The 24,555-nt window shown below is 42.4% G+C and overlaps 1 protein-coding gene across 10 annotated transcripts in view; it reads left to right on the top strand.

Annotated features, from left to right (window-relative positions):
- LOC141097192 (3',5'-cyclic-AMP phosphodiesterase 4D) overlaps positions 1–24,555 on the top strand; it is a 1,243,227-nt gene that overhangs the window by 977,592 nt on the left and 241,080 nt on the right. For all 10 annotated transcript variants that reach the window (XM_073584285.1, XM_073584286.1, XM_073584291.1 and 7 more), the window contains one exon: positions 5,489–5,538. In XM_073584285.1, coding sequence (XP_073440386.1) covers positions 5,489–5,538 — 50 coding nt within the window. The remainder of the gene's footprint in view (positions 1–5,488; positions 5,539–24,555) is intronic.

Raw genomic sequence — 24,555 nt, forward strand, 5'->3', positions numbered from 1 at the left:
TCCTACATTAGACGTACTATTTCGTCCATGTGACCTGGAACCTAATTCCCAAGGGCGGAATAGTACGTCATAGCGATCAAGGGCGCCCCCCGTGGGGAGCGCCGCTGATCGTGGCTGGGTGTCAGCTTCTTATCGCAGCTGAATAATAATAAAGTAACTTGGCACTCAACTGAATTGTCTTTTTTAAGTGAAGTTTTTATTTATGTGCAGTCCTACAAAAAGACGTTTCGGCCTACACTTGGCCTTTTGCTACCAGTCTCAGTACAGACATTTTCTACAGGTATATTTTTACACCGGTCTCAGTACAGACATCTTCCACAGGCAAATTGCTTCAGCAATCCAGCGGGAACCTCTCCTCATTTCCTTATGGAATATATTGCATCCAATTGAATTACCAGCACAGCACGCCTTAAGGGCAGCTGGAAGCCTGCTATATGCCTACACCATATTTGGAAGCAGGAACTTAAAAAAAATTATTTTGCTCGTGGACATACATTTGTTCATACTATATAGACAGCAGTCGGACTGACGAAGGCCAAGTGTAGGCCGAAACGTCTTTTTGTAGGACTGCACATAAATAAAAACTTCACGTAAAAAGGACAATTCAGTTGAGTGCCAAGTTACTTTATTATTATTCACTTGGGTCTGGGTAACCTACAGTACTTGTGCACCTTGTGGTAGTGCCACGCTATACTTGATACTCTTATCCCAGCTGACACCCGGCACTATGTGTCAGGGCCGGTTACGGACCGCCCATGGCACGTTAACCCCTGGCACACCGCGATCAAACATGATCACGGTGTACCGGGGACATAGGAAAGAAGCGCGCAAGGAGGGGGCTCCCTCCGTGCTTCCCTGAGACCCCCGGAGCAGCGCAGTGTGCAGCGATGCTGCGGGGGCCTCCTTCCCTGCAGGTCCCCGAATCCAATATGGCAGCGGGGACCTTCGGGTGCCTGCAGGTAGCTGGTTTCCTCACTGCCTACAGAGCGCAGGCATGAGGAAGTCTGTGCAGCGCCTGTATCAGATCGCTGATCTGTCACAGCAATCTATGATGTGACAGATCAGCGATCTGTCACATGACAGTTATGTCCCCCCTGGGACAGTGTAATAAAGTTAACAAAAAGAAAACAAAAGTGTAAAAATAATTATTAAAAAATCGCTAAATAAATAAAAAATAAAAAAATTCCCTAATAAATTCATTTTTTGAAAATAATAAAAAAAAACAAAAAAATAAAAGTACACATATTTAGTATCGCCGCGTCCGTAACGACCTGCCCTATAAAACTGTCCCACTAGTTAACCCCCTTTATTGAACCCCTTAAAAAATAAAAAACGAAGCAAAAAATAATGCTTTATCATCATACTTCCGAACAAAAAGTGCAATAACGCGCTATCAAAAAGACGGATATAAATATCCATGGTACAGCTGAAAACGTCATCTTGTCCTGCAAAAAACGAGCCACCACACAGCATCATCAGCGAAAAAATGAAAAAGTTATAGCTCACAGAATAAAGCGATGCAAAAATAATTATTTTTTATATAAAATTGTTTTCATTGCATAGAAGCGCCAAAACATAAAAAAGTGACATAAATGAGGTATCGCTGTAACCGTACTGACCCGAAGAATAAAACCGCAATTTTACCGGACGGGGAACGGTGTAAACGCACCCCCCAAAAGAAATTCATGAAATGCTGGTTTTTGTTCATTCTGCATCCCAAAAATCGGAATAAAAAGCGATCAAAAATTGTCACGTGCCAAAAAATGATACCAATAAAAACATCAACTTGTCCCGCAAAAAATAAGACCTCACATGACTCGGTGGTTCAAAATATGGAAAAATTATAGCTCTCAATATGTGGTGATGCAAGAACTATTTTTACAATAAAAAGCGTCTTTTAGCGTGCGACAGCTGCCAAACATAAAAACCGCCATAAATAGTAAATCAAACCCCCCGTTATCACCCCCTTAGTTAGGGAAAAATAATATAATAAAAAAATGTATTTATTTCCATTTTCCCATTAAGGTTAGGGCTATGGGTAGGGCTAGGGGTGTGTAGGGGTTAGGATTGGAGTTAGAATTGGGGGGTTTCCACTCTTTTGGTGCATCAGGGGCTTTCCAAACATGACATGGCTTCCGATCTCAATTCCAGCCAAAAAAGTCAAATGGCGCTGCTTCCCTTCCGAGCTCTGCCATGCGCCCAAATAGTGGTTTACCCCCACATATGGGGTATCAGCGTACTCAGGACAAATTGCACAATAACTTTTGGGGTCCTGTTACCCTTGGGAAAATAAAAATTGGGGGTGAAAAGATCATTTTTGTGGAAAAAATATGATTTCTTTTTAATTGTATGGCTGTGCGTTATAAACTTCTGTGAAGCCCTTGGGGGTTCAAAGTGCTCACCACATATCTAGATAAGTTCCTTGGGTGGTCTAGTTTCCAAAATGGGGTCACTTGTGGGGAGTTTCCACTGTTTAGGTACATCAGGGGCTCTCCAAACGTGACATGGCATCGGATCTGAATTCCAACCAATTTTGCAGTGAAATGTCAAACGGCGCTCCTTGCCTTCTGAGCTCTGCCATGCGCCCAAACAGTGGTTCCCCCCCACATATCAGGTATCAGTATACTCATGGTAAATTGCACAATAACTTTTACAGTCTAATTTCTCCTGTTACCCTTGGTAAAATAAAAAAATTGAACCTGAAGTAATTTTTTTTGTGGAAAAAAGTTAAATGTTCATTTTTTTTTTAAGCGTTCAAAAAATTCCTGTGACGCACCTGAAGGGTTAATAAACTTCTTGAATGTGGTTTGTGGTTTTGAGCACCTTAAGGGGTGCAGTTTTTAGAATGGTGTCACTTTTGGGTATTTTCTATCATATAGACCCCTCAAAGTGGCTTCAAATGTGATGTGGTCCCTAAAAATAAAATGGTGTTGTAAAAATGAGAAATCGCTGGTCAACTTTTAACCCTTATAACTTCCTAAGAAGCAAATTTTTTTTTTTTGCAAAATTGTGCTGATGTAAAGTAGACATGTGGGAAATGTTATTTATTAACTATTTTGTGTCACATAACTCTCTGGTTTAAGGGCATAAAAATTCAAAGTTTGAAAATTGCAAAATTTTCAAAATTTTTGCCATATTTCCCTTTTTTTCATAAATAAACGCAAGTTATAGCGAAGAAATTTTACCACTAAAGTGAAGTACAATATGTCATGAGAAAACATTCTCATAATCGCCTAGATCCGTTGAAGCGTTCCTGAGTTATTACCTCATAAAGGGACAGTGGTCAGAATTGTAAAAATTGGCCTGGGAGTTAACGTGCAAACCACCCTTGGTAGTAAAGGGGTTAAGCATCATAAACCGTGCCGTAGGCCATGTTACACTTCACAGACCTAACACATAGTCCATAGCACTTCACAGTTCACTGCTTAACTCATAGTCACTAAACATGCCGGACTTCTCAATGTCCAGTTGCCATGGGTGACCGCACGCCGATCAGTCCAGTAACATACATGGAACATAGCAAGCACCAACAGTCTGTGGAGTTACCTTACAGGAGCTCCTGCTCCACATGCTGACTCTTTGTCTGTCCTCACTCCTGAGAAAGCTGCCTCACTGGAATTACTGTCCTTGCGACCAGGGCACTCCCGACAGTCCAGACCCTCAGAAGGACGGTAGCTCCCCCCACGCAGTGCCATCACAGACTATGCACATATGGCCTGTCCATGTGCTCTTCAGGAAGTCCACTCCTAGGACATTCCAACAGACAGGCCTCCAGGTCCAAGGTCTCTCCATGTACTATTCAGGAAGTTAGGACCTCTGTCTCACAGGACCTTAGAACACAGACCATGTGACCCAAACCCTGGTCACATTATGTAGCTGTAACCAACCCCATAGGTGGGTGGTGTATGTGTGGTTAGTCAGTCCCTCTCAGCTTTAAGACTAACCCTGTAAGCCCCCCTTATAAACTACACAAACACTTGTTGAACTACAAGTACCAGAGCAACAACATTTCGGGCTTACTGTGCAGACTTCCTCTGCGGCACATAGCAGCCATTTACAATAATGCCGTTCACTGTCTCACCATCACAGTTACACCTCCGTGTGTATCCTGAGGAGCACATACAGTGCCCCCTAGCTGTAACAGGGGTCACTGCCTCACACCTCGTATATGTGCACTGTAGTGAAGGTTCATATAATCACCTTCTCTAATATCAGTATCCAGCGCTGTTCTCCTCCTCTCCTGAGTGACGTCTCTGTTCTCTCTATGTACTAAGCGTGACCCAGATGTCTCTCTTACAATGTACGTCTTTGGAACCCCGTTCCGTAGGCTTACATTATAAAAGCCACTTGCGGTTCACGCAGTGTGACCCAGAGCGTCTGCAGAGAAGTGGCGTCACTCAGAAGAGGAGCAGAACGCTGGATCCTGGAGACGATGGCGAGTTGAGCAGCATACACCTACGTAATGAATCGGGTCAGTGTACTCCAGCCAGAGCTTAAAGAGGTTGTTCACTAAAAAAAAAAAAAAAAAAAAGGTTACATTTTAAGGTACAATTTTTAAGGAGGACCCCCATTCCGATCAGAAGGTCAGGGCTTCTGGATCTACCTTTTGAATGGATCGGCGGTCGTACAAGCTCATTTTAGTTCCATTTTATGTCCTTGAAAGTGAAAGAGGTGGCGGAGTCCAGCACTTGACATGAAGAAGCATTACACGTGTGCATTCCAATGCAGGACACAGGACCCCTGTTCTTGTGGTTGGTGGGAGTCCTGGAGGTGAGGTTGCCTGCGATTAGCCACCTTTCTGCTATCCTGTGGACAGCTGATACATTTTGACAGTATGACAACAGGCAATCCACCGAAGGTCATTTTCATATTCTGCAGAATTTATTGCAAAAATGTCTATGTCTAAAAATCTGTTCCATTGGTCGGAATCGGGTCGTTTCGGATAAACCAGACAGTCGCAGACATTTCTGCAATGTGTGAATTTGCCCTTATCACCAGGTCAAAAGAGGACATTTTTTGCACATATTTTAATGTATATAAATAATAAAACATAATTTTTCCAGTAATGGAGAAACAAGTTCCTTAAAGAGGATCTGTCACCGGGACAAGTGTGTCCAGTTTCGGCTTTTATTTTATTTTTGTAGTAATCTGTTTTTGATTATTTTTTTTAAAGCCACCGTGCGGTAAAGACTATAAAAAAAATAGCATTCCATAAAAAGGCACATAACTCTGGCGCCATATGGCAGATAAAAAAGAAAAATACTCAGGGGATCAGCGGGAATAAAATAAAAGCAAAAACTGGACACCTCGGACCCGGTGACGGCTACTCTTTAAAATAATAAAACAAATACAATCCAGTTTTTGTCCATGAGTGAAGCAGTAATTCTGCTATATGACCAGCAGATGGCGGTGTTTCTTTTATGTCTTTTGCCTATAGTATATAGTTTGTCGCCCCATTATCTCATACATAATGTCTTTTGTCTTATAGAAGATCAGCAATGTGTAACCAACCATCCATCAACAAAGCAAGTATACCAGGTAAGGATGATCACCTAGAAGTGACAGAAGATTGTGATAACATTCCATGATGTGGTCCTTATGTATTTCCCTATAGCAGGGGCTCAATAACTCATCATTACAGTGCAATACATTTGCCATGCAGCAATATATGTATAGGCAGAAATATCAAAGTTATTGCATGCACGCCATGAGTCCGAATCTACTTCTAGGTCTTCCCCCTTAGTGGCCATAAGCCATCATATTTACAGGAGTTGCCTTTCCTTTACAAACAGCACCACTCCTGACTATGGGTTGTGTGTGGTATTGCAGATCATTCCCATCAAAGTACTATCACACAGCCTTGTTTTTCCAGACCATGGCCATCCCCCCGAGAGGGGACCTGCGGGTCAGAATCTGTGTATTACAGGACAGGTCTGCTGTGATGTTCTGTCGCTCCAGTATGATGGTTGCATAATTGGATGCATTGCGCGGCTTTCTTGTCCTCCTTTGTGTTGTGGGCCTCAGGTATCAGGGTCCGTCTATGATTTCCGCCTTTACCACCTGTATGGCGACTCTATGATGACAGTGGAGAATCTCCAATCACCTACTTGTGTCTGATTGATTGTAAATCTGGGTCAAAAATGGTCGTCTGAAGGTAGAACATAACTGAGACCCAAACGTAAAATCTCACATTTACATGTAGCAGAGCTGACGTTGCCACTGAGCCATTTGATTTATAGGTCTTATATTGCCGGTTTATCAATTATTAAGCGAACGATCCTAATGCCGCCCACAGCCGTTCACATCTCAGTCCACGTTTCCAGTTATAGCTGATCAACTTTGTTTAATGACACCCAGTGTCTAATTCTATTGGATGGGTAATATTCTCAAATATTGGAGCAAATTTATTGCGCATCATAATTTGCGATTTACGTAAAAAAAATTATAGTGAAACAAGAGCGTAAAATACACGGGAAACCATAAGTCCTGTTAAATTGCGAAGCTATAGTTTGTTCATTGGCAATGTTGACTCTGCTACATCTGAAGTTGTCTGTTATTTTTCTTAGACAATTCTATTTCTACCGTGGTGGGTACGTTGTATATGATTTTTTTTTCTAGAAGAACTTTATGAATACCAATTCTTAGAGATCTAAAAGTGAGTAAAATGAGAATCCCTACATGGAGAAAACTCCCTTTATTTCAGTTTTCAGTTGTTGTACCCACTTTCTTCCACAAGATGTCAGCAGAGAGCTATAAAAGTAGGTTCTGCTGAGTTTTTAACCAGTGGAGCCTTGCTTGTGAATGAGGACTGCTTGGCACCCTTGCATCACACTGCCCTGCCATCACATCGCCCTGGCATCGCATCGCCCTGGCATCGCATCGCCCTGGCATCGCATCGCCCTGCCATCGCATCGCCCTGCCATCGCATCGCCCTGGCATCGCTTCGCCCTGGCATCGCTTCGCCCTGGCATCGCTTCGCCCTGGCATCGCATTGCCCTGCCATCACATTGCCCTGCCATCACATCGCCCTGGCATCGCATCGCCCTGGCATCGCATCACCCTGGCATCGCATCACCCTGGCATCGCATTGCCCTGCCATCACATTGCCCTGCCATCACATCGCCCTGGCATTGCATTGCCCTGCCATCACATCGCCCTGGCATCGCATCGCCCTGGCATTGCATTGCCCTGCCATCACATCGCCCTGGCATCGCCCTGCCATCACATCGCCCTGCCATCACATCGCCCTGGCATCTCATCGCCCTGGCATTTCCTCACCCTGCCATCACATCGCACTGGCATCGCCCTGGCATTGCCCTGCCATCACATCGCCCTGGCATCTCATCGCCCTGGCATTTCCTCACCCTGCCATCACATCGCACTGGCATTGCATCGCCCTGCCATCACATCGCCCTGGCATCGCATCGCCCTGGCATTGCATTGCCCTGCCATCGCATTGCCCTGCCATCGCATTGCCCTGCCATCACATTTCCCTGGCATCACATTGCCCTGCCATCACATTGCCCTGCCATCACATTGCCCTGCCATCACATCGCCCTGCCATCGCATCGCCCTGCCATCACATCGCCCTGCCATCGCATTTCCCTGGCATCACGTCGCCCTGGCATCGCATTGCCCTGCCATCGCGTTGCCCTGCCAACACATCGCCCTGCCATCCATCACCATCAGATCGCCCTCATAATCTCTTATTGCAAATTGCAGATTACTCAGCAATTTAGGGAGACACGAGGATCACCGTCTGTCACATGCATGTTTATATGGGATGGCTCCTCTTGTAGATTATAGACAGAATGTAATATAGCTGGGGGGGACGGGGGATTGATTACACTGGGGGCTCATTTAAAAGTAATGACTAACATAAATGACTTTCACAATGTCACTGTAAAGTCATGAAATCCTGCCTCCTAATTTCACGTGTATAAAATAATAACCGTCGCCCCTCCCCGTCTAGCTCCTTTTTATAATGGCAGATATTATACACAGCTGGCTGTGCGCGCTGCAATAAATCCAGTGATCTGGCATTCGTCCCGCATTACACTGAGTGTTTTCCAAACATCTCCGATGCCAAGTAATAAACCTCTTGCCCTGTACCAGCAGGCGCCAGATGTGGTGTGGCTGCCAATCTGAAACGCTTTGCATTCATACAGTTTGTGTGTATTTTAATAGGAAAAAACCTGAAAATACCGTAACCTATGTGTGTGCCTGAGGCAGGTATACGGTATGGGGCACGGCTGTACACCCGCAGGAGAGCTGCAGTATTAGATCAATAGACTGAACCACTAAGGACATGGGAAAGTGGATGGAACAACTGTGCAAGTCCTTTACACATGTATGACATATTTGGGGAGATTTTAATTGTTTTCATTATATTAACACTTTGGCATGGGTAATAGTGTCCTCACCTTTCCAGATGACCTCGTTACCCCATCACAGTGTCCTCACCTTCCCAGAGGACGTCTCTACCCCATCTAATAGTGTCCTCCCCTTCCCAGAGAACGTCTCTACCCCATCACTAATAGTGTCCTCACCTTCCCAGAGGACGTCTCTACCCCATCACTAATAGTGTCCTCCCCTTCCCAGAGGACGTCTCTACCCCATCACTAATAGTGTCCTCCCCTTCCCAGAGGACGTCTCTACCCCATCACTAATAGTGTCCTCACCTTCCCAGAGGTCTTCTCTACCCCATCACTAATAGTGTCCTCACCTTCCCAGAGGACGTCTCTACCCCATCTAATAGTGTCCTCCCCTTCCCAGAGGACGTCTCTACCCCATCACTAATAGTGTCCTCACCTTCCCAGAGGACGTCTCTACCCCATCACTAATAGTGTCCTCCCCTTCCCAGAGGACGTCTCTACCCCATCACTAATAGTGTCCTCCCCTTCCCAGAGGACGTCTCTACCCCATCACTAATAGTGTCCTCACCTTCCCAGAGGTCTTCTCTACCCCATCACTAATAGTGTCCTCCCCTTCCCAGAGGTCTTCTCTACCCCATCACTAATAGTGTCCTCACCTTCCCAAAGGACTTCTCTACCCCATCACTAATAGTGTCCTCACCTTCCCAGACGTCTTCTCTACCCCATCACTAATAGTGTCCTCCCCTTCCCAGAGGACGTCTCTACCCCATCACTAATAGTGTCCTCACCTTCCCAGAGGTCTTCTCTACCCCATCACTAATAGTGTCCTCACCTTCCCAGAGGTCTTCTCTACCCCATCACTAATAGTGTCCTCACCTTCCCAAAGGACTTCTCTTCCCTTCACTAGGGTATATTGCAATTTCCTGCTGTCCACCATTGCCTATAATGGTGTGGTATGTATAATTTAGCCTCTGCACAGCACTATTTTGGGTACTATGTGGCAGTACTTATTGTAATATGGCACTGTTGTTTGGGCATAGTCTGTTGATATTTACCACCATATAGTGATATTATTTGACCACTCTATCACCGTTTGGCCATTGTGTGGCACTTAGGTATTAACTGTATAGCACTGCTATGTATGTATTGTCTGGCAGTATTATTTGGTTATTTTAAAGCCCTGAATATCACTGCTTATAGACAGTATTTAGATACTGTAGGTGCCAAGATATTTTCCTTCTAAAAATAAGGAGTCAAGAGCCTGCAATGACCTTGGTTTTGACCTGCAACTGCATAAAAAATAGTAAATGGAGATGCCAAGTAATTGTCTTTTATATTTAAAGGGAACTCGTCAGAAAAGAATGATATTTGCCTGCAGCCATAGTGGTATTCTGCAATAGTATTTTAAACATTATTATCAGAAGTGCTTCTGCTGGGAGAAAATGAAGTTTTATTCTCCGGTGTAGTAACTGCTGATTGTTCACAGCCCCAGTGCTGCCTCTGTGATGGGAAGCCAGCGGCTGCAGGGAGAATATATCTTCCTATTCTCCCAGTGACCACACTTATAATTAGACAGTTGGACATCTTTACAATGGCATTTACCTGCAGATTAACCCTGGGGCTGCAGGAATACGCTGTTTTCGAATCTTAATATGGCACAAGTACATGTCTGGTTCTATACTGTCAGTGTTGCATCACTTGTTGCCATTACTTGGTTTTATGGCTGACTTTGGAAGAAGAAGTAATGCTCTGGAACGAAGCACCCGGGCTTCAGACTTTTTGTCAGCAAAGTGTCTGACCCAGGGCTGTGGAGTTGGTAAGCCAAACCTGCGACTTTGACTCCTCAATTTCCCTTACACCGACTCCGACTCCACGACTCCGACTCCCACATATATTGCTTATATTTAAGTGAAAAATTTGTTGTAGTACAATGTGAACATCAGACATTTAATCATTTTTATGATACAATAATCAAGATATTTAGATAGAACATAATATCTATTTATTGGAATACAACTTTAGAACACAAAAAACTGTAATAAATTGTAAATATGTAATACACTATGTAATATCGATTACATATACTGTGTGTATATATATATATATATATTGTGTGTGTATATATATATATATAAACACTATGTAATAAACTATGTAAGTGGCAAAAAACAGGTTTCAACAAAAACATACAAAATAACATTTGTGCAGTCTATGAATTTGTTCTAAGAAATAGAATTGCCTCCATCAGATCCTCCTTCATAGATGACCTCAAATCTGACCTAATAATTTTAAGGCCAGAGAACCTCTCTACAGTAACTTGGGTTGTAGGCAAAGCCGTAACCACATGGGCAACATCTCTAACAATTTCTGGGTATAAAGGAATTGCCTCATGCACAGTCAGTTTTGATGAACGGTTGAATTTTTCTATTTCTTTGAGAGCAAGTGAAACATTTTGCTGAAATATGGTCAATCTGCTTGCTATAGGAGACGGAGTGAAATCTTTTTCCTTGCAGCAACGCTTTGCCTGCCCCATATCATCCAAATACTTGTCAAAGTCAAACTCCTCATCTGATGAGGATGAAGATATGGCAGCAGTAGCACTGTCAGGACCCAAGTCCTCTTGCGCCTGGCAGTCCTCCTGTAGGCCACTCATCCTAACTGCTATCTCAGTCAGAGCTTCTTGTCCTTTAGTAAGCTGTTGATCATCAAGCAATATACGATGACTTGGTTCCACATAAACAGCTGCTAGAAAAATTTTATTTTCCAGTAGCAGTGTCTCTCTCCATTTCATTGAAGCAGAAATGCCATCTGCGATTAAACCTCCTCTTTGGGACAAGCAAAATAGCAAGTTCTTCCACTCCCTTATGAAAATGCCAGGAGTTAAATCCTCAGCTTGTAATTTTTTAGTCACGGTAAATGGGTGATTAAAATTCCTTAAATTAAGCCACCTGTGTCCATTGACCTTCATTTAGGGTTACCTGAGGGTTCGCCATATCTATAAGAAACGGTTTTAGTTCAAGCAATTGCTCAATCATTAAATAAGTGCTGCCCCACCGAGTGGCTTGATCTACAATTGCCCCTTTCCCAGCACGTCTCTTCAAGTTGGAATCAATTTTAGGGGTTCTGGCGGCAATAACCAATTTCCTCACTTTTCCAATCAGATTTCCAGCATGTCCCTCTTGCAGACTATCTCTTATTGTCAGCTGCAGCGTGTGCACAACACAGCGCATGTGATGAATATGAAAGTGTTTTGAAGCACCTTCAACAAGATCATCTATTTCTAAAGTATAATTTTGCTGTTCTTCTGTTGTAATATCTGTTTGTTCCTCAGTAACATGAACAGCACTGTGGCCTTCCATCTCAAACATACTGAATCCAAAATGTTCCTCTAGCTGTTGTTCATTACTCTCATTCATCAGTTAATTGTACTTATCATGTTTGAAGCATTGTCCGTTACAATAGCAAGAACCTGTTCTTGTGTGAATGTAGCCTTAGATCAGGAATACTTTAGATCAGCCATTTATATAGGACATTTCATAACTTTCCCAAATTCCTATGAAACAATATTCAGCACATTCTGCATTTAACTACTGTACCCAATTTATTATATATTTTAGGAGTCTGAGTCGGTCCATTTTATACCGACTCCACCAAAATTAGCTCCGACTCCGACTCCACAGCCCTGGTCTGACCCATTACTTGCTAGATGCCGGGATCAGGGCAAGGTGAAATGTCTGCCCGTTCTGACTTTCTATCTTTCCCAGGATCAGCGATACAGTGTGACAGTACATAAGCTTTTGTACACTTATAATGTGACTTTTTGGTCCCTTTTTTGTAATATCAGGTCGAAATCACTAGCATTTGTCTTTTTTTCATAACTTTAATTTTTAGTAAATTTTATAAAAATTATTAGTATGAAGGTATAGTTTTTTGTATAATATTATTAATAAATATTACTTTAATTATTATTAATAATGCAAAATTCAGGTTAGTGTCCAGTATTCTAAACTTTCAATAGTATGTACAATTCAATGTTTTATAGGAAGAGAAAAGAAAAAGATAATAATTTGGGAGAAGGGGGCTACGTACCACAAGAGAAGGAATAAGAAATGAGTGGAGGGCTAGGACAGAAGGGACAAAGGAAAGTGGTGTTATGGTCGTGACTCCAGGGGGCTTCCTGGAAGTTGGTTGTGGTGTCATACACATCATAGAGGTCCCAGTGCAACTTTCTCCAGGATGTTGATGAGGCGGGCTGTAAGGTGCTCCAGTCAGCAGACTCCTTTCAGTCAACATTTGTCTTTTAAGGGGCTTTTAAATTAAACGGTTTTGGAGATCCCAGGGTGACAAAAGTAGCCTCAAGACAATCTGGCTCACATCATGGTAGATGAACATTTTCTGCTTATGTGTCGTGAAAGATACCCAACCGAAATGTCTGAGAGACTCCTGGACAAGAGGAGATCTGGCAGCCAAAGAACTAGTTGATTAAAGCAACCAGGAGCTGCTTTGATATCTAAATCTGTGTAAAGGTCCCGTTACATTTAGCGATGCAACAGTGATCCCGACAACGATATGACCCGGTCAGGATCGCTGGTGCATCGCTAAATGATCGCTAGTGAGCTGCCAAACAGGCAGATCTCACCAGCGATGCAGCAGCGGTCGGCGGTCGTTACTTACCTGTCAGACGGCAGCTCTGCTGACGACTTACTCCCGCGTCCATGGAGTCGCTCGTCGGCGCCAGCAGGAAGCCGACGACAAGAAATGGACCAGGACGATCTCGCGCGATCAGCGATAGCCAGCGGGAGGGCTGGTCGGAGGTAAGTGTCACATGTAGCGAGATCGCTGTTGCGTCACAAAATCGGTGACGCTTTAGCGATATCGCTAGCGATCTCACTATGTGTGAAGGGGGCTTAACAGGCTCCTACGCAGAGTGCAGCAGTTGAGAGGAGTTTGTCATCAGCTGTTGAATTCTGCATATGTAGAGACCAAGATGACAAAGCTCTCAGATGAAGTGTGCTTTGTCATCTCTGCCTCTGCCTATGCAGAGTGCAACGGTTAATGACAAACTCATTTCTATTGATGTGCACAGTATAGACAGCAACTTCACTCTGCCTCTGCTTTCAATTGCTGTTCCAACTTTAAAAAGGTGTCCTCTGTTTAAAAAAAAACAACTGCAAAGATTATTCTAAATGTAACTTTACGTTCTTTTTCTAAATAGGTGTAGGATTATGGTGAGGTCTATGACAAGAGTTATGGTTAGGGCTAGGGCAAGAATTGAGGTTATAGTTAGGGCTAGGATGGGAGTTAGAGTCATATTTAGGACTAGGACAAGTGTTAAAGCTAGGGTTATAGTTATGGTTAGGACGAGAGTTAGGGTTATATTTAGGGCTAGGACGAGAGATAAAGCTAGGGTTATAGTTAGGGCTAGGACTGGAGTTAGGGTTATGTTTAGGGCTTATGATGTGTATTCGTTTTATAAAAATTTTTATATCTCCGCAGTTCAGGACTCCGCGTTTCCTCTTTATTTGTGCTGTAATTTCTATGAAGAGCTGGGTTGCTGCTCTCTGCTCTTCCAGTTACATAAGAGACTTTACTTTCAGTAATGAAAGCAGACTGCAGAAGAATAAGGTGGAAGTGGATTAACAGCCTATACATTTGTGTAGGCTGATGTGACGTCAGTTGTCACCTACAAGGACTGTAATTCAGTTTTGGAATGCTATTATTCAGAAGATCTATATATCTGTACATGGCGTTTATAGCTACCGTAATTGTTGCTATTCTATATTATGCTTGGATTATATTTTTATGTCATGTACGATTTAGTTCAGCATGGAAACTCAGACAATAGTATTTTAGATTTACTGTAGATCACCCACTTTACCCCTTAAAGATAATTTTTACAGGATTTATTTCATTTTTTTCCCCTCTGCATTGCAACAGTGATGTAGATGTATGAAGTCGTATTCTGTGTTTGCCAACATGCTTGTGCTGACATATAAAATTGTCTCTAAAGGGGCATCCCTATCTTGTCCATTTGTAGGATATGTATAATAAATATGGATTCCACCTATAGGACCCATATCAAACTCAAAAATGAAACCCTGAAATCCCATACAAAAAAAAGGAAGTCAAACCACATTTCCACTTACTGTGGCATGTGTCAGGGCCTCAATATCGACATTAAGGTCGGAGTCACACTAAACGTATGAAAAATCGATTAGAATCTCCCTGCCGAGAGTCACACGAGTGTAATGCAAGTGTTTTGTGAGTACAATCCGATTTTTCACACCAAGCATCCGATTTACATCTGAATGCAGTGCGATTGCTATCCGATTGCAATGCGATTCTAACATGAGCTTTCACATACAGCAATTCTCTAGCACGTGTATATATCTATACAGTGGGGAAAAAAGTATTTAGTCAGCCACCAATTGTGCAAGTTCTCCCACTTAAAAAGATGAGAGAGGCCTGTAATTGACATCATCATAGTAGAACACAACTATGAGAGTCAAAATGAGAAAACAAATCCAGAAAATCACCTTGTCTGATTTGGCAAGATTAATTTTGCAAATTATGGTGGAAAATAAGCATTAACAAAAGTTCATCTCAATATTTTGTTATATATCCTTTGTTGGCAATGACAGAGGTGAAACGTTTTCTGTAAGTCTTCACAAGGTTGGCACACACTGTTGGTGGTATGTGGGCCCATTCGTCCATGCAGATCTCCTCTAGAGCAGTGATGTTTTGGGCCTGTCGCTGGGCAACATGGACTTTCAAATCCCTCCAAAGGTTTTCTATGAGGTTGAGATCTGGGGACTGGCTAAGTTACTCCAGGACCTTCATATGCTTCTTACGAGACCACTCCTTTTTTGCCCTGGCGGTGTGCTTGGGATCATTATCATGCTGAAAGACCCATCCACGTTTCATCTTCAATGTCCTTGCTGATGGAAGGATGTTAGCACTCAAAATCTCACAATACACGGCCCCTTTCATTCTTTCATGTACACGGACATATAAACGTCTACTTCCTTCTCACCCCCACTCGGGTCCTCTACCAGAAGCCTGGGAGTTTGAGGGTTCTGCGCAGGATCTTAGTTGTTCCCAGCATTGCACTTTTCTGGACAGAGAGCTCAGATGTTGCTCCTGGGATCAGTTGTAGCCATTCTTCCAACTTAGGGGTTACTGATCCAAGTACTCCTATCACCACTGGAATCACTGCTGCCTTCACCTTCCACATCTGCTCCAGTTCTCCTTTGTGGCCCTGGCACATATATATATACTGTGTGTGTGTGTGTGTGTGTGTGTGTGTGTGTTATATATATATATATATATATATATATATATATATATATTTATATTAGATGGATAAATAGAAGAAAAGCCAGCAATTCAGCAGCTTCACAGTGTAATATCACAGTAGGAGCCGACAGGATAGAAGAGATGTAGTACATACAGTAAATACAAATAGAATAAGTAGATATATAGATGTCAGTGATATATACAATTAGTAGAGTGTGTGCAGCTTAAGGGCCCTTTACACATAGCGATATCGCTAAAGCGTCACCGATTTTGTGACGCAGCAGCGATATCGCTACATGTGATACTCACCTCCGACCGGCTCCCCACTGGCTATCGCTGATCGCGCGAGAATGGCCTGGTCCATTTCTCATCGTCGGCTTCCTGCTGGCGCCAACGAGCGAGACATGGACGCAGGCGGAAGAAGATATCATCGCTGCGTCTGAAAGGTAAGTACGACCGCCGAGCATCGCTTCGTCGCTGGTGAGATCTGCCTGTTTGGCAGCTCACTAGCGACCATTTAGCGATGCACCAGCAATCCTGACCGGGTCATATCGTGGTCGGGATCGCTGGTGCATCGCTAAATGTAAAGGGGCCTTTACTGTACATTTATTTAATTAATAAAAGATAATTTTTCTGAAAAAAAAAATGGCGTGGCCTCCGGCATAATTTTTGTAACCAGCAGAGAGAAAGCCGATGGCTGGGGGCCGATGTTTATAGCCTGGGAGCTTCTCACGCTATTAATATCAACTCACAACTGTATACTTAGCCTTTACTGGCTATTAAAATGGAGGAACCTAAAAAAAAGACATAGGGTCCCCCTATAATTAATAACCAGCAAAGGCTATGCAGACAGCTGCGGACTGATATTAATAGCCTAGGAAGGGGCCATGGATACTGCCCCCCCAGGGTAAAAATATCAGCTCTCAGCCGCCCCAGAAAAGGTGCATCTCTAAGATGCACCAATTCTGGCCCTTAGCCTCGCTCTTTCCACTTGCCCTGTAGCGGTGGCAAGTGGGATGATAGTTGGGGGTTTGATGTTACCATTGTATTGTCAGGTGACATCAAGCCCCGAGGTTAGTAATGGAGAGGCATCCATAAGATGCTCCCGTTACTAATTCCATAGTCACATTGCATGAAAACACAGACACCCAGAATAAAGTCCTTTAATTGAAAGAATGACACAGACTTATTTAATAAACCATACTTACGACCTCGCCCATTCCACTGATGCCTTTGTCATCTGCAAAAGAGTTAAAAATAAAAAGCAACAATATTCCTCACCTTTCCACAGAGATGCTGCTAATCCATTTGTCCCATGACAGATCTAGCTCTGCTAAATGTAGATGGCAGGCTGCATGGTTGCTTGATGCGACCATACAGCCTGTCATCCAGTAGAGACACTTTGCACCATGTTCTCAGTGCCTGCCTGTGAACTGCTATTGCCTGTCTGAGGGCACCATGAGCATGAGAAAGTTCTCCTGCTCGCGGTTCCGTCAGACAGGTCCTGTGAGATCACAGCTAAAGAACTCACTTCACCTTTCTGACATCAGCACGAGCGCGGTGGGAAAATATGTGTGTGTCACTGACGTCTATATATCTATGTATTCTATGTGTATATATCTATTCTATGTATTCTATTCTGTCAGTGTGATTTTATTGTATGCGGCACATGATTTGCTGGCTTTTCAAAGGACACCGGTGCGTAAAAATCGGACAGCACTCGCATGGTCTGAGTGCTGTGCAATTTTTTTTCTCGCACCCATAGGCTTGCATTGGCGAGTCTCAGCCAAGACTCGGTGACAATCACAGCATGCTGCCATTTTAAACTATCACCAAATACGACTGAGAAAATAAACGCTGATATAAACGCTGATATGAACTGCTCCATAGATTGACACTGGGCCGAGTGCTGTGCAATGTTTCTCGCATAATACTCGGGCGTAATCTACAGTAGTGTGACTCTGGCCTAATGCAGGTCCTATTGTGGAACTTGCATCTACCATGTATTTATGACTTATCATGTAGATATGCCATAAATGTGCAGGATGGGAATACCCCTTTAAGATACGATTATTTGTATTCATAGCAGAATGCACATTAAAATATCAAAATTTCACCAATTACTTTATATTTTTTATTTTTCTTCATTTTTTAACATACGGTAGATAGCCTTACTTTATCACATGCCTTGTTTCTAGTTGGTTTTACACTGCTTTGTTATCTGTAATTATTAATAATAATATTAATAATAATAATAATAGAAATAGAAGTTGAACCATCCTCTCTTGTTGTCCATACCACACAAGTGACCATGGCTAGATATACTGTAACATCTTTATTCTCTATATGTTTACTTTTTTCGCTAGTCTAATAGCAATGGGGTCCTGAAAACCCAGTTTTCTTTTCAGAATGGATGTTTTCTTTTACAACTATTGCGTTAGTGCCCAGAAAATGACTGCAGCATGAAGTAGTGTATTGCTACGATATACCATTATTATACTGCTCAAAGAAATAAAGGGAACACAAACAGCCTGTTGAAAATGGAATAGTGTTCCCTTTATTTTTTTGAGCAGTATATATGATCTGTGGGAGTCAAACTTCATGGGGCACCCTGTCTCTTTGCTTTTCATCATGGATATCAACACTTCTATTCTCTTAAGTGCATGACACCAGTGTTACCACAGTGCAGGAACATCTGTGTAAGAGCTTCATGTAAAATACATATAATACAATGAAAAAACACACATATATAATGGACACTATGCTAGCGAACGATCGTCGGTGCATTCACTTGGGCCCTTTACAGATTGCATATTGTCTGTAGCATATCCTCTGTTTACTCAACATTTCTGCTGATGGTCCTGTACATCTGGGCCAGGAGAAGAAATCACATATATAAGCAGCCACTTGCTTACATGTCATTTCCTGTTCCCTACATGTTACTTCCTGGCAGCTTATATATTACTTCCTGTATTTTTAGGGAACTGGTACAGCACACGAAAACACAAGAGTGGGAGGTTCAGATTTTGTAGGAAGTTAGTTATAGCTCATTGGAGTGTGGAGCTTGGATATGATAGGAAGCAAAGTAGATGTAGAGCTTAGTGTAGAGCTTATTGGAGGAGTGTGATAACATTATGCTGTATTCTTTAGCTGATAGGTTACCAGTGCAATGGCTGGCACAGGGTCATGGCATCAGTGTAGCTGCTGGACAGAAATGTGTGTATGGCTGTTGTATTCAGGAAATATTGGAGAGAGAAGTTTAGTGAGATGAAAACTGATTAAGCCAGTGTCACACTTGCGAGAAACTCGCAAGAGTCTCACGTCTCAATACCCGGAACTGCCTCCGGCACCCGGGATCAGAGTGTGCGGCTGCATGTATTTCTGTGCAGCTGAGCGCTCCGGTCCCGATTGCCGGTGTCAGTGCCGGGTATTGAGACGCGAGACTCGTGCGAGTTTCTCGCAAGTGTGACCCTGGCCTAATAGGGAGATGCTCTAGTTAGGATGAGAATGAATCAGAGTGACAATAAGAATATTTACAGCATAAATGTTAAGAAAAGGGCAGATCCAAGACCTGTTTTGACATCCGTAATGTGTGGCTTTGTCTGGTACTGCAGTTTGGTTTGTTCAAGTGAATGGTTTGAATTGCTGGGTTCATGCTGATCTGTGTGCGCAAATACTAGAAGTAAGCCATCAATGAAAAATCTCCCAAAAACCCTTTAAAGGGGTATTCCCATCTCCATGACCCTATCCCAATATGTAGTAGATGTAATAATAATAATATTGGCAAATATCTCCAATTAGAAATGTAGTATACTTCTGATTCGCTATGTCTCTTTCCTCCTCATTTGCAGATATTGCATGACCTATGATATCCATGGTTACAACCACTGATATAGTGACAGTTAGCTCTAGTGGTCGTAACCACGGATACCTAAGGTCCTGCAATCTCTGCAAATGAAGAAAGAGACATAGCGAATCAGAATAACTATACTACATTTCAAATTGGAGGTATTTGCTATTATTATTACTAGCTTGGCCTGTGCAAAATTTTTGCAAATTGGTCGGGGGCACAGGCAATTTTAGAAAAAGCAAACTGGTCAAATGTAAATGTATTTCATGAGCTGATGAACACAGACAGTTATTTATATATGTAGATTGGTAATATAATAAATTGTTTTGATAAGTAGAGGCCAAAAAATGTTTTCTGGTTGAGGTGCCACCTGCAGGTGATTGTGTCTTTCTGCAGGTTTATGAAAATGAATGTTTAAACTGTATTTAGTGATAAAATCATGGTGTGTGGTTTGTTTGGCTCTTTTCTTGCTGAAGGGAGCAAGTTTACCTTTCAAATGGTGTATCATTTGTGTGTGAGGGGCGAAGTAATCACTGAAAAAGCAGTGCATGTTTACAAATGTGTTTGCATATGTGACTCACCTGCAGTGTTGTGTGCAATCCTTCAATGTGCCTGAAATAATCTGGGCAAGCACTTGAGCAAGCTGCAAAGACCCCAAGGCAAATATTTGGATTTGTTTGTGATGTCTGTAAGCAGCTTTGTGGTAGAGTGCTTTGGGGTAGTGTGCTGCCACCTGCAGGTAATTTGACCTTTCAAATGGTGTATCATTTGTTTGTGTGGGTGGAGTATGAAAGGAGCAAGTGTGCAATTCAATAGGCAATGCATGTTTACAAATGTGTTTTTATACCGTATGTGCCTCACCTGAAATGAAGTGTGCAATCCTCCAATTTGCCTATAATAGGCTGGGCAAGCAGTTCGGCAAGCTGGAAAGCCCCCCAAGGCAAATGTTTGGATTTGTTTGTGATGTCTGTAAGCAGCTTTGTGGTAGTGTGCGTTGGGGTACTGTGGTGCCAGCTGCAAGTCATTTTTCCTTACTGCATGTTTATGAAAATTAACGGAGATACAAAGTAATCACCGAAAAGCAGTATTTAGAAATAATGGAATAGATTACACCTAGTACTTATTGGAATAGGATCTTGGAGATGGAAATACCCCTTTATCCCAAGATGAGGATTTGGTGCCTTTTTTATGCAGTAGATTTTCTGGAGCATTTATGCTCCAATTGGCTAAATAAGGTTACTCGTGTTTTTTCATTGTGTATTTGAGTGTTTTCTTACATGCAATTTTATTATATATATTTTTTTTCAGCTGCAAATTTTTGCCTTTTTTTTGTATATTATGTTTTAAATGCAGCTGCTTTGTTTTGGATACTCCTTGTTACTTGCCTTTCGTATATGTTTATTGATAAAGTCATGTGTGGATTACATGCGGTTTTAGTGTGCTTCTGCTGGGAAAAAAAACCCACTGAAAATGCATTTGCATTTTTTACCTGCGGATTTTCTTCATCTCATTCGAGTCTATGGGGAAAATCCGCAAATTAAACCGATATTTACCGGCAACGATCCTGACATTTTGCAGATCTTAAAAAAACAAATGGTTCAGATTTTAATTGCAAATATAAAACTAATAGAATTGTATACACTCAGGCCCATAGATCCTTTTCCTGTATCGTTTTCGACACATATCTGACCTCCGCAGTGTGAGAAGGAGGCTGGCTGACTGCTTATTTCAATAGCTAAGCCAGCCCCCTCCTCGGATGATGGAAGTTCAGTTTATTAGTACAATGGAGGCTTAGACCAGTGAATTGGACTGTGGGATCTTGGACTGTGTGTATATGACATTGATTTTTATTATGCAATGATAAGGCCAGAGACTGGCTCTGTACAGACCTATGGAATACGTTGGTGCTATGGAAATTAGTAGCGTGTTCTCCGTCTCTGCAGAGTTTTTGACCTTTATTGACGTTTTTTACGACCTGCAAATTGTGTAAATTTCTATATAAAAAATATATCGTCACTGATTTCACCGTTTGCCATTATCCAAGATAGAAGAAAAAAGTCCTTTGTGCAGCCCGGATGAAGGGCGCCCGCGGGCCGCGCCGAATTCTGTCTGAATTTTACATCACTGCATTTACAGCTGTTCTGCACGATTGTGACAATATATAAACACGCAGATCAGGTTCGCTCCCTATCACCTAGCAACGTTTAGCTAGTGACATCAGAGCAGAGCCATCCCAACCAGATCTCTGGAGTTACTGCTTTCCTCTGTGGAAAAATCACTTACATATCTCCGTTAATCATTCAGGATGCAGCAGGGATGAAAAAAAAAAAAAGAAATAAAAAAAAAAAAAACCCGGCTCATTTCTACCACGACAGAAAACAAATGTTCCGCGGATGTTTATTATCTCCTGCCAACTGTGATTATTTCATATCATAATGTAAACCTGCCTATTCTACAGGCTGGCCCTCTCCAACAATATACAGATAATCGTCATGCTGAAGGAGCACAGCTGACTTTGCTATTGTTGTACGGTTTATACAGCGATTTGTCCTTTAGGATTAGCTTAAAGTCTATGGTCATCATTGACATAGGGAAAAAATATTTTTTCATATGTTAGTGGTTATTTTTAGATGATAAAATTGCAGTCTTCATTCCTTCATTGATATGCAATTTTCACTATGAGCCATGGTTCATATTTTTTTCTTGTGGGATTGTTCTTCCCGGTAATATAGGCTGGATGTGAGGTCTTTGTGCATCCAGGGTGCTGCTGTTTGTTTTCACTTGCTCATATGTCAATACAGCTTTTATCCTGCACTCACTTTCCCTTCATGTGCTTTCCCCCTTATTTGTAGCCTGTTTTCTATGACTTCCCTGAGACTGTACATGCTTTCTCCCCTTTCCGCACTGTGTACACAGTGTTCCAAGCATTCAATCTATTTCTAATACTGATAACAAAAGGTGGGTTATCCAGTTGAAGATAATGGTAGCACATAACAGCAAAATAGAATGGGTGCTCAATGGTAACAGTGACCAATCAATGTAGAGAGAACCATGGTACTCCAAATTCAGATGAGAGCATGCATTTATTTCATTAACATGAGCAACTAGATCTGTGGAGAACAGTTGCCCAACTTTTTGGCCTCATGATCTTGAACACAGCCAAATAGAAATACAGACAAACATAAGTGTGGTTCTTTGTACATTAAAAGGAAGGTATTAATGTATATGTGGTCAGTACAAAGGACAATGGGGCCCTCATCACAGGTGATGAAAGGCGATTCTGGCAGATAAATAGGAAAGGGTTCTTTACAGTTAGAGCAGAGGTAGTAATGGCTGACGCTATAACAGCTTTTAAAAAAGGTCTGGATGATTTTCTCAGTACAAATAACATTGTAGGTTATAGTTAAATTAGTGACAAAATGTACAATTGGTGGAGAAAGGTTGAACAAAAACAGAGCGCCCAAAAAATAAAGACGTTCCAGACACATAAATTTGCATTTAGGAAACCAATGAATTGAAAAAAAAAAAATAGTGTATGTAATCTTTATACATCTCTTCAGAGATATGGAGTAGGATTTGAGTGCATTATTCCGGAGTTGGGTATTTCTGCTTGTGGGTCCATTGTGGATCTGAATAGTTACTGCAAAATACATAACATATATACATTTACCTTGTTGTTTTAATTTTATAGACTTTTCTTACAAGTGATGCACCATCCGTTATAATCTTTGATGAGCCCAGAGGCATAGCTAAGTGTTTAGCTTAGGTGGAGCAAAATATGAGTGGGCCCTAACCGGTAACCCTGAATACAACTATGGAGGCGCACTGAAATTACAATACTGCCATATAGTGACCTTATAGTGGTAGATACCAGTCCTGCAGAACATATAAGGGATTAGAATACAGTTATATAAAGTAACTTACAGCCGCTTACTTGGTATTATGTCTCTTTTGTACTCTCTAGATGGCAAAATTGCTCCCAAGAAAATATTGATGCACTGTGCAGGTGCCGGTGAAAACGGTGTCCCGATAACAATAATGCTTCTTAAGTGCCGCTTTACATTCACTAAAATCCACTGAGTCCCCCAATGAACAGCTCCTCTATACACAGTATAGTGGGCCCACATCTCTGCTGTATACAGTATGATGTTCCCACAGCTCCCCTATATACAGTATGATGTTCCCACAGCTCCCCTATACACAGTATGATGTTCCCACAGCTCCCCTATACACAGTATGATGTTCCCACAGCTCCCCTATACACAGTAAGGTGGGCTCACAGCTCCTTTATACAGAGTATGATTTCCCACATCTCCCCAATACACAGTATGGTGAGCCCACAGCTCTGCTGTATACAGTATGGTGTTCCCACAGCTCCCCTATACACAGTAAGGTGGGCTCACAGCTTCTTTATACAGCGTATGATTTCCCACATCTCCCCAATACACAGTATGGTGAGCCCACAGCTCTGCTGTATACAATATGGTGTTCCCACAGCTCCCCTATACACAGTATGATGTTCCCACAGCTCCCCTATACACAGTATGATGTTCCCACAGCTCCCCTATACACAGTATGATGTTCCCACAGCTCCCCTATACACAGTAAGGTGGGCTCACATCTCCTTTATACAGAGTATGATTTCCCACATCTCCCCAATACACAGTATGGTGAGCCCACAGCTCTGCTGTATACAGTATGATGTTCCCACAGCTCCCCTATACACAGTATGATGTTCCCACAGCTCCCCTATACACAGTATGATGTTCCCACAGCTCCCCTATACACAGTATGATGTTCCCACAGCTCCCCTATACACAGTAAGGTGGGCTCACATCTCCTTTATACAGAGTATGATTTCCCACATCTCCCCAATACACAGTATGGTGAGCCCACAGCTCTGCTGTATACAGTATGGTGTTTCCACAGCTCCCCTATACACAGTAAGGTGGGCTCACAGCTCCTTTATACAGAGTATGATTTCCCACATCTCCCCTATACACAGTATGGTGAGCCCACAGCTCTGCTGTATAC

The sequence above is a fragment of the Dendrobates tinctorius genome, unplaced genomic scaffold (genome assembly GCF_039654945.1).
Source record: "Dendrobates tinctorius isolate UK_male_01 unplaced genomic scaffold, ASM3965494v1 ptg000083l, whole genome shotgun sequence".
Lineage (NCBI taxonomy): Eukaryota > Metazoa > Chordata > Amphibia > Anura > Dendrobatidae > Dendrobates > Dendrobates tinctorius.